The following is a 10287-nucleotide window of genomic DNA, read 5'->3' on the forward strand; positions in this document are numbered from 1 at the left end:
AGCGCCGCCTCGGCGCAGAGCGCCTTGAGGTCCGCGCCCGCGAAGCCGCCGCAGCGCTTCGCGAGCGCCTTCAGTAGGGGCGGCCGCGGCCGCGACGCGGGCGCCCAGGACGACGTGTGGAGCGCGAGGATGGCCTCGCGCTGGGCCGCGTCGGGCGCGACGAACTTGAGCTCGCGGTCGAAGCGGCCCGGCCGCCGGAGCGCGGGGTCGAGCGCGTCCGGCCGGTTCGTCGCGCCGATGACGACGACGTCGCCGCGGTCGCTCAAGCCGTCCATCAAAGCGAGGAGCGTCGCGACGACGGAGTGCTGGGCGAGCTCGCCGCCGCCGCCGCCGCGGCCGCTGCCCCGCGCGGGCGCGAGGCCGTCGAGCTCGTCGAAGAAGATGATCGACGGCGCCTTCGCGCGCGCCTCCTCGAAGAGCGTCGAGAGCGCGCGCTCGGCCTCGCCGACGTACTTGGAGAGGCAGTCGGCGCCGTTGCGGACGAAGAAGGAGACGCCGCCGGGGTGGGCCTTCTTCGCGGCCTTGTCGCCGGCCTTGCGCTGCGCGACGAGCTCCGCGGAGCACGCCTCCGCGAGCTGCCGCGCGAGGAGCGTCTTGCCCGTGCCCGGGGGCCCGTGGAAGAGGACGCCCCGCGGCGGCGCCACGCCGAGGGACGCGTAGAGGTTCGGGTGCTTGAGGGGCAGGAGCACCATCTCCTCGAGGGACTTGAGGTGGGCCTCGAGGCCCGCGACGCCCACAAAGGGCTTCGGCGCGGGCGGCGGGCCCCGGGGGCGCGCGTCGTCGTCGTCGTCGTCGTCGTCGCTGGAGCTGTCCTCGCCGACGGGCGCCGACGAGAAGAGGCGGTCCTTCTTCCGGTCCGACTTGGACCGCGGCTCCACGGAGCTGTCGGACGTCGAGAAGTAGGGGTTCGCGCGCCGCGGCGCGGACCGGCGGCGCCGGCCGCGGTCGCGGCGGTCGCGGCCGCCGCGCTCGGGCGAGTCCATGCCGTAGGTCGGCAGCTCCAGGTTCTCGCGGCGCCGGCCCCGCCGCTCCGCCTCCTCCTCGGAGTCGGCCTTGTAGCGGCCGCCGGACGTCGGGCTCTGGGGGCTCCGCGCGCGCTTGCGCTCGCGGGGGCGGCCCCCGAGGCCGTTGTTCGGCGTGTCGCCCGTGACGTTCATGAGCGCCCGGGGCTTGGGCGCGCGCCGCGTCCGCCGCACGCCGTCGTCGTCGTCGTCGTCGTCCTCGCTCGACGACGACGCGCCCGCGAGCTTCCAGGGCGGGCTGTCGCCGGATTTTCGCGACGGCTTGAGCATGTCGAGGTCGCGCCGCCCGCGCTTCGGCGCCGGCTCGTCCTCGTCGACGGACCCGCGCCGCGGCCGCCGCGCCGCGAGCGGAGCCTCGGACTCCTCGGACGACGACTCGTCGGACGAGTCCTCCTCCTCCTCCTCCTCCTCGGCCTGCGAGCCCCGGCGCGGCCGCCGCAGGGCCACGGGCGGCTCGTCATCTTCCTCCTCGCTCGACGACTCGTCATCATCGTCGTCGTCGTCGTCGTCGTCCGCCTCCATGGCGGAGCCGCGGCGCGGCCGCCGCAGCGCCACGGGCGCCTCCTCCTCTTCGTCGTCGTCGTCGTCGTCGTCGTCGTCGTTGTCGTAGTTGCCCGCGGAGCGCCGCGGCCGCGCGGCCGCGACGCTCTTGCGGCCGGTGCTCGACCGGCCGGCCGTGCTCGCGCTACCGCGCGAACCGCGGCGCGCGGGTGCCATCTTTTGTTTCGATTGCTTCAGGTGATTGCTTCAGGTGTGTTATAATTCTCACTTGCGTCGTTTCAACGTGTCGCGCGCGCGTGCAGGGGCCTCTTTTATCGGCGCCCACCTCCCAGACAATTTGAAGCTCTCGGACAACGGCACCGAGCGCGGCGGCGGCGCGCCGCTCCCGTCGTAGTCGAGCGTGAGCCTGCAAGAGGCCTGCTTGGCCTGATTCGACCGTGCTCATGAGCCTAAACCCCCACTCTAGCCACGCATCATGCGCCATCGCCCGACAAACGAAACAAACCACAGCGATTATGTGCATTTGCTCGGCGCGCGTCCGCCGGGCGCGCGAGAGACGCGGCTCGCGGCGCTCTCAGAGCTCGTCGAGGGGCGGCTCGTCGTCCAGGGACATGGCCGACAGCACCGAAGCCGCGGACGTCGTCTTGGCCAGCACGGGGCGCGGAAGCTCGTGGTCGCAGGCGAAGCGGCCGTCGTCCGAACCGCGGCAGAGCGTCGACAGGTCGCCGAAGAACGTTTCGTCGTTGCTCTCGCTGCGGAGCTCCGAGAAGGCGTAGCCCACGGGGAGCTGCTTCGTCTGGAAAATCGTGGCCTTGGGCAGCTCGGCGGCGGCCGGGCGGTCGATACCGTCCGACGACGTGAACGACGCGCGGTCGACGTCCATGCTGTCCTCGAAGCGCACGCGCTTGGGCGCCGTGAACGCGCCGAGGGGCTTGGGGAACGGCGGCGGCGCCGGCGTTTGCAGCGGCGCGAGGGCTGCGCGGCCCTGGGCGACGTCGACCATGTTCGTGTTCGGGCGCTTCCTGCAATGCGGGCTTCTGCGCGTGCGACGCGCGCGTCGCTTCGGGCGGCTCTTGGCAGCAGCGATGGTGCAACGACAGCAGCGCTGGTGGCAGCGCGTGTCACGGTGGCAGCGCGAATTCGGGTGACACCCCAAGAGCTTGCTCTGCGAATTTTGCTCGAAATGACGAAGCGGGAAGTGCGAAGCGGCCTTCGATCCGCCCGCCGGGCTAAAAAATATCAAAAGCAACACCTCAGGAGCTGCATCGTTGCGATTATTGAAGCAATTACACGCGATGGACGCGCTCCGAGCGTGGCCGAGTCCGCAGTGGTGAAGGTGTCTCTCTGCAGTAGGTGATTGCATGGGACGGGTTCTTCGGGCCACTGAGGCGGATTCAGCACATTTCCTACTGCAGCGGCCGACGCCGTGAAGTCGGCGTTCCGGGCCTCCATGGGGACGACGAAACGGCCGAGATCGGCACCGCGGGGTGGCCCTCCACCGCTGGAGATGTACTCGATCCCACCGGACACATACTGGGGACGGGGCTCGGGCGGTGGTGTCGGCCCAGACCGCGTTTCTGGACGTGGGGGCCGCTCGGGCTGCCGCGCCACGTTTCTATGCGCGAGTTGGCAGTCGATGTTTTCGACGTCGATGGCCGAGCGGATCAAATGGGACGCCCGCGGTACATAGACGAACGATTCCCGATGCTCCGTGCGCTCGAACACGGTCGAAAAGGGTGCGGGGGACGCCGAAAACCCTCTTCCGACCCCTTGGGACGCCCCGCGCGCGATGCGACGCAATCCTCGGGAGTGACATCCCGCGGGGAATGTGTCCGCGACAGGGTTCCGGTCCTCGCAGCCGCGGGGATCGTTGCGCAACTATGCGCCTGCGTCGAGCTACGGGCTGGAGAAGACGAGAACTTCGTCCATCGACGCTGCAAAAGGGCTGCTCGCAGCCTGATTGTTTGAGTTGCTTTTTCGAGGAATCGGTCGAGTTGCTTTTTTTAGTTTTTAGCCCGGCGGGCCGCGGCGCGCGCTTCGAACTCCCCCGGCGCCGGCGCCGCTCGCACGATATGCGCGCTCGCGAACCTCGACGGCCCGAGTCGACCGTCGGATCCCCCCAAAAGCACCCGTCAACAGCAGGGCGTGGTCTAGGCCCGCGGGGTCGCCGGGGGCAGCTACGTGCCCGCGGCGGGCAGCGCGGCGCGGTCCGGGGGCGGCCGCGGCGCGGGCGGGGCGAAAAGGAGGGGGGAGGGGGGGAACCGCGGGGCTGCCGCGCCGCGGGCGCCCCCCCGCGCTACAGCTCAGCCGAAGGTGCGCGAGAGGCGGAGGAGGTCCGCGAAGATGCCGGACGCCGCGAGCTCCGCGCCCGCGGCCGAGCCCTTCATGATGAGGGGCGCGGTCGCGTAGCGCGCGGTCGTGAAGGACACGAGGTTCTCGTTCTCCTTGAGGCGGAAGAGGGACTCCTTGGGCCCCGTGGGGAGGAGCTTGATGGCGCAGGTCTTGGCGACCGCGTCGACGATGAACGTGTAGCGGAGCACGTTGCCTTCCGCCTTGGCCGCCGCGAGCCGCTCGTCCATGGCCGCGTCGACGCCCATGGCCTTGAGGTCCGCGAAGACGGCCGCGGCCTTGCCCGCGGGGTCCGCGACGTAGGTCTTGTCGACCATCTCCGCGGGGATGATGGACTCGACGTCGACGTCCTCCACGTCGACGTCCAACCCGAGCTCGCGCGCGAGGATCACGACCTTGCGCGCCATGTCGACGCCGCTCAGGTCCTCGCGGACGTCGGGCTCCGTGAAGCCCGCGGCGTAGGCCTCGGCGAGCGACGCGGAGAAGGCCTTGTCCTCCTGGTGGTTCCGTAAGGTGTACGCCATCGTGCCGGAGAGGCACCCGCGGATCTCCGTGACCTTGTCGCCCGTGGCCAGCAGGTCCTGGAGCGTCGTGAGCACGGGCAGCGCCGCGCCCACGGACGACTCGTACTGCCAGGTCGCGCCCCGGTTGAGCTTCGCGGCCTTGAGGCACGCCGCGCGGCGGCCCGCGGGGCCGGAGGCGACGAGCTTCGACGGCGACACGACGGAGATGCCCGCCTCGATCCAGCCCTCGTAGCGCGCCGCGATGTCCTCGGACGCCGTCGCGTCGATGATGACGCGCTGCGGGTTCACGTCCGCCTCCACAAAGGCCGAGAAGGCGTCCAAATCCACGTCGTCGTCGCCGAGCATGGGCTCGACGCCGGCCCCGAGCTCGCCCAGCAGCCCCGCGGTCTGGTCCGCCGTCGCGAGCGTCATCTTCGCGCTGTTGGCCACGGCGATGACCTTGTACTCCGTCTTGAGCTCCGTCTCCAGCGTCTCCTGCTGGGCCTTGAGCTGCTTGAGGAGCTGCGCCCCTAAAGCGCCGGACGCGCCGAGCACCGCGACGGACGTCGCCTTCTCGCCGAGCGTGAACGCCGCGTGGGCGGCCCGGAGCGCGCGCGTCGCCGCGTCCTTGGGCACGGCGACGGCGATCTGGCGCTCCGACGACCCCTGGGCGATCATGGCGATGTTGACGCCCGCGCCGGCCAACGCCGACATGAACGTCGACGACGCGCCGGGCCGCTTCGCCATGCCCTCGCCGACGATGGCGACGATGGACATGTCCTCGAGGAGCGACACGGACCCCACGGTCGACCGCGCGAGCTCGAGCTCGAAGGCGCCCTCGACGGCGCGGATCGCGAGCTGGCCCTGGTTCGCGGGGACCGCGATCGTCACGGACGACTCGGAGCTCGCCTGCGTGATCATGAGCACGGACACCTTGGCGTTGGACATGGCCGCCAGGACCTTCTCGCCGACCTCCGAGGCGCCGCCGGCGAGGGACGCGCCCTCGAGCGTCAACAGCGACGCGTCGTCGATGGACGTGATGCCCTTGATGAGCGCCGCGTCCTCGTCGTCCTCGACCTTGCCCCAGGACGCCGCGAGCGTGTCGGAGCGGCCCTCGATGACCGTGCCCTCGAAGGACGGGTTGAAGATGTTGCGCACGTAGACGGGGATGTTGTCGTCGATGCACGGGAGCATGGCCGACGGGTGGAGCACCTGGGCCCCGAAGTACGCGAGCTCCATGGCCTCGTCGTACTTGAGGCTCTCGATGGGGAAGGCCTCGGGCACGCGGCGCGGGTCCGCCGTGTAGACGCCGTTCGTGTTCTTCCACATGGTCACGCGCGACGCGCCGAGCAATTTGGCGAAGATCGTCGCCGAGTAGTCGCTTCCGGACCGCTTGAGCGTCGTCGGCACGCCGTCCTTGGACGTCGCCACGAAGCCCGTGCAGACGAGGATGGGGCTCTTCTCGTTGTAGTCGAGCTTCTCGAAGGGCTGGCCCCACTTGGTCCACCACGCGGCCATGCGCTTCGACGTCTCGCCCCAGAGCGGCACGACGCCCGTCGTCGACGTCGAGCCCTTCTCGCCGAGGCCCGCGGAGTCGGACTTGACCACCAAGATCTCGCGCGCGTCGACCCAGTCGCAGGGCACGCCCTGGGTCTGGAGGTAGGCGTGGAGCGTCTGCGCGGACCAGATCTCGCCGAAGCCCGTGACGACCTTCATGGTCACCGCCGGCACGGACTTGATGAGCGTCAGCGAGCGCACGAGGGAGATCACGTCGGCCGCGTCGTCGCGGATGCGCCGCTCGATGGGCGCGACGATCTCCGGCGGCGCGAGCTCGTTGAGCGTCCCGAGCTGGCGCTCGACGGCCGCGTCGAGGTCGACCTTGGCCTGGTCGATGTCGACCAAGGCGCTGTCGACGACCTTGACCAGCAAATCCGTCATGCCGCCCATGGCCGACACGATGGCCATGGTCGGCACGGCGCCGTCGGACTGCTTGCCCATGGCCTCCTGGATGAGCAGGTCGCCGACGGTCCGGTAGAGCCCCGCGTCCGCGAGCGACGCGCCGCCGAACTTGTGCACCTCCCACTCCTTCGTCGCCGGCGCCGGCTTCACGGCCGCGGCCATGCCCGCGCGCGTGTCGATGCCCTCCACGGGGGCCACCGTGGCCGCGAGGGCCGCCGTCCGGTGGGTGGCCGCCGCCTTCGGGGCGACGGCGCGCGGCGCCGACGGCACGAAGGCGCTGGCGCCGAAGAGCAGCGCTGCGGCGACGAGCGCTTTCGACGGCATGTTGCGACGCGCGATGTGTTCGCGCTCGTGAGCTCCGGCGCGTCGCGGTTCGAGCGCTTCGGCTGGTCGCGGTGTTAGATCGGCCTCGCACGCGGCGTCGAGGAGGCGCCGACGTAGAGTGAAAGTTAGATTAAGGTCGAGCTAAGCGGCGCAAAATTAAACCGACCATTCCGGCACCGGAAACGCGCGCCCCTCGCTGCCGGCGGACAGCTCGGGCGACGGAGACGACTGACAAAAATCGGCGGGTCCAAATCGGACATCGTTGGACCGCTGCGTCTATGCGCGCGCTCACGGCGCCGGAGCCATAGCTGTGAGATGGGTTAGATTAAGGTCCACGCGAAAACTCTTCGGATTTGAGCTTTTCTCAGGAAGTTGAGTCGAAAATTTTTTAAGAATTTCCGGACGTATGACGCGCGCGCGCGCGGCGGTAGAGGTGTCAGGAGGGGTGCGCCGGCGAAATCGCCCTAACCTTAATCTAACCCTAACCTTAATCTAACTTTTACGCTAGAGCTAGTGGAGAGATCAACATGCAGGACCTCGGCCAAACATGAGGCCCTGGCCGGGGGTAACGCGGTTCCCCCGAGGTCTCCCTTTACCTCCTTTAGAAAAAGAACGGGGATACTCATTAACCGGGGGAGCGGGGTAGCGGACGATGCCTTGGGCGGCGTCTCGCGGCCCGCCTAGAGGCGCTTGAGGGATTCGACGGGGTTCGAGAAGGGCTTGTCGGGCGTCGCGATCGCGCGGCCGCGGAGGAGCGAGCCGACGGTGCCGAAGAGGAGCTTGATGTCCTCGACGGGGTTGGGCGTCACGAGCCGCTTGTAGAGGTAGGACTGGAAGGTGACGTCCTGGACGTACTCGGACTGGCACATGTCGACGAAGGCCTCGCGGGCCGCGTTGTTCGTGTAGAAGACCTTCTGGAGGATGTCGAGGACCGTGTACGTCGGGCCGTAGAGGCCGTCGTAGGGCTTGATGTACTCCGCGGTGATGCCCTCCTCGGTGGGGAGCACCGTGCCGCCCTTCATGAGCTTGACGACGGCCTCCGCGGCCATGCGGCCGCTCTTGGCCGCGAAGTAGATGCCCTCGCCGGAGCACTTGGTCACGTAGCCCGCGGCGTCCCCCACCAACATGGCGCGGTTCTTGACGCGGCGCGGGCGGTAGTGCTCGGGGATGGGGTGGGCCTCGACCTTGATGATCTTGCCGCCGGCGATCTTGTCGCCCGCGCGCTCGCGGATCGCGTCCTGGTACATCTTGATACCCGGCCGGTTGATGACCGTGCCCGTGCCGACGCCGACGTGGTCGTACTTGGGGAAGACCCACCCGTAAAAGTCGGGGGACACGTCGTCGCCGACGTACATCTCCGCGAGCTCGTCGTAGAAGGCCATCTTCTCGTCGTCGATCTTGATGCGCTCCTGGAAGGCGATGGCGAAGTTGTACTCGCCCGCGTCGATGGCCTTGGCGACGCGCGAATTGGCGCCGTCGGCGCCGATGATGACGTCGACGTCGAGGGACTCCTCGGGGGCCTTGCGGCCGAGGTCGTTGCGGCTGTAGTGGATCGTGTAGCGGCCCTGGCTGTCCGAGTCCGCGGGCGTGTCGATCTTCGTCACGAGCGCGTTGATGGGGATGGCGCCGTACTCGACGGCGCGGTCGCGGAGGTAGCCGTCCATGACCTCGCGGCGGCACATGCCGATGTACTCGTCCTCCTTGAGCGTCTTGCCGATGTCGACCTCGCGGTTGCTCGGCGAGATCATCTTCATCTTCCGGACCTTGCGGTCGATGATGTCCGCGGGCAGGTCGAACTCGTCGACCATGCAGAGGGGGATGGCGCCGCCGCAGGGCTTGGCGTTGTCGAACTTGCGCTCGATGATGTAGGTCTCGATGTTGGGCTCCTGCGCGCAGATCTCCGCGGCGCACGCGCCCGACGGGCCGCCGCCGACGACGGCGACGCGGTACTTCATCTCCATGGACGACGCCTGGGCGCGCACGGGGGCCGCGGGCAGGGCGCTCTTGTGGGCCACGAGGGCCGCGGCGGGGGACGCGAGGAGGGCGGCGAACTTCATTTTGCGGAGGCGGAAGAAAGTATCCTGCGGTCGGGGCGGCGGGTGAAAATTTGAGGGCTTGCGTGCGGGCGGGCGGCGGCGGCGGTCGCGGGGGGATGGGAGGCGGGGATGCGCGAGGGGCGGGAGCGTCGAGCGCTGCCGGGGGCGGTCGGCCGGGGGTGGTCGCCGGACCGGACCGGATCTTGGCGAGGCGCGCGCCGCGGCCGCCGATCGACGCCAATTTTTTTTTGGTGATCGACGGCGGGCTTGCACGACGAGGGCGCGGGTGTGTGTTGCATGGGAGGAGGTTGGGTTTATGGGTGTACGCACCGGCTACAGAAGGATTGAGGTGGTTCGAGTCGATGGCGAGTCGCAAAATCGAGCTGCTTCAATCCGCAAGATCCCCTGCCAGCGGCGCGCAGCGAGCCAGTTGAGGCGGCAAATGCTGACCTCAACTGGCTCGCCGCGCCTCGCCGGGCTGCCTCCGACGATGAGCAGAGGCAGCTTTGCCATTGCCCGCCGCAGCACACCAAAAAGAGCAAAGCCGCAGCCCACCACCCCGGACGCAATAGAAGCCGACCTCAGGACCTGGCGCTGGTGCGACGACGCGCCGCCGCCGCGCGCCGACGTCGCGGCGCTCTGGGCCGCCGCCCAACAAGGCACCCACGCGCGCCGCCGCGACTTTGTAATCGAGACCCGCATCGCCGACGGCGGCGCGGGGCGCATCTACCGCGGCACCTTCCGCGGCGTCCCGGCGGCGCTCAAGGAGGTGCGCCTCGAGGGCCTCTCCGTCGACGAACCGGCCGACGCGGCCGCGCCGGGCTTCTTCGCGGCGGTGCCGCCGGCGCGCGCGCTCGCCGAGGCGGCGCTCCTGCGGTCCCTGCGCTGCCCCGACGTCGTCGCGGCCGTCGGCTGCTTCTCTCACTGCGGCCGCCTCTTCACGGTCCTCGAGCTCGGGACGCGCGACTTGCTCGAAGTGAAGAAAGCGTGGGGACGACGGCGAGCCCCCGAAGCGACGCCCGGCTGCGTCGTCCCGGAGTCCGCCGGGCGAGCCCCCGAAGACGGCGCGACCGTCGTCCCGGAGCCCGCCGCCTGCTTCTACGCCGCGCGCGTGCTCGAGGCGCTCGCGCACCTCCACGAGCGACGGATCGTCTACGGGGACGTCAAGCCGGAGAACGTGCTGCTCCTCGGAACACATGGCCGGCCCGTGCTCTGCGACTTCGACCGCGCCCGCGACGAGCGCGAGCCGCGGCCGCGCCCGGGCGGCAGCCCGGAGTACGCGCCGCCGGAGCTCCTCGACGCGGGCGCTTCCGGGCCCGCGGGCGACGTGTACCAGCTCGGCGTGCTGCTCTACGAGCTCCTCGCGGGGGCGACGCCCTTCAAGGCGTCGTCCGTGGACCGCACGCTGGCCCTCGTCTCGCGCGGCGCGGTGCCCCCGCCGCCCGCGGCGTGCTCGCGCGACGTCGCGGCGCTCCTCGCGCCGACGGCATCGGGCCTGCTCACGCCGTCCAAGCCCAAGCTCCGGCCCCGCGCCGCGGCGCTCCGCGACCGCCCCGTCTTCGCGGCGGCGCGCGACATGGACCCGCCGGAACT

General features: G+C 70.0%; 5 protein-coding genes across 5 annotated transcripts; 1 reads left to right on the forward strand and 4 right to left on the reverse strand.

The window, feature by feature from the left end:
* Window positions 1-5: 5 nt before the first annotated feature.
* Window positions 6-740, reverse strand: AURANDRAFT_13608 (hypothetical protein; the record flags this gene model as incomplete). The annotated part of the gene is made up of 2 exons (XM_009041995.1): window positions 6-509; window positions 549-740. Coding segments are annotated over 2 exons (696 nt in total), but the record flags the coding sequence as incomplete, so codon positions are not given.
* Window positions 741-2023: 1283 nt separating this feature from the next.
* Window positions 2024-2708, reverse strand: AURANDRAFT_72355 (expressed protein; the record flags this gene model as incomplete). Its single annotated transcript, XM_009041994.1, has 1 exon — window positions 2024-2708. A coding segment is annotated over one exon (672 nt), but the record flags the coding sequence as incomplete, so codon positions are not given.
* A 1118-nt stretch (window positions 2709-3826) lies between these two features.
* Window positions 3827-6496, reverse strand: AURANDRAFT_59414 (hypothetical protein; the record flags this gene model as incomplete). The annotated part of the gene is made up of 2 exons (XM_009041993.1): window positions 3827-4690; window positions 4751-6496. 2 exons carry the CDS (start codon window positions 6494-6496, stop codon window positions 3827-3829), a joined length of 2610 nt encoding a protein of 869 aa, XP_009040241.1.
* An 842-nt stretch (window positions 6497-7338) lies between these two features.
* On the reverse strand, window positions 7339-8613 carry AURANDRAFT_31415 (hypothetical protein; the record flags this gene model as incomplete). Its single annotated transcript, XM_009041992.1, has 1 exon — window positions 7339-8613. One exon carries the CDS (start codon window positions 8611-8613, stop codon window positions 7339-7341), a length of 1275 nt encoding a protein of 424 aa, XP_009040240.1.
* A 1171-nt stretch (window positions 8614-9784) lies between these two features.
* Window positions 9785-10075, forward strand: AURANDRAFT_15361 (hypothetical protein; the record flags this gene model as incomplete). Its single annotated transcript, XM_009041948.1, has 1 exon — window positions 9785-10075. A coding segment is annotated over one exon (291 nt), but the record flags the coding sequence as incomplete, so codon positions are not given.
* Window positions 10076-10287: the final 212 nt, after the last annotated feature.

Source organism: Aureococcus anophagefferens (genome assembly GCF_000186865.1).
Source record: "Aureococcus anophagefferens unplaced genomic scaffold AURANscaffold_25, whole genome shotgun sequence".
In the NCBI taxonomy this organism is placed as follows: Eukaryota; class Pelagophyceae; order Pelagomonadales; family Pelagomonadaceae; genus Aureococcus; species Aureococcus anophagefferens.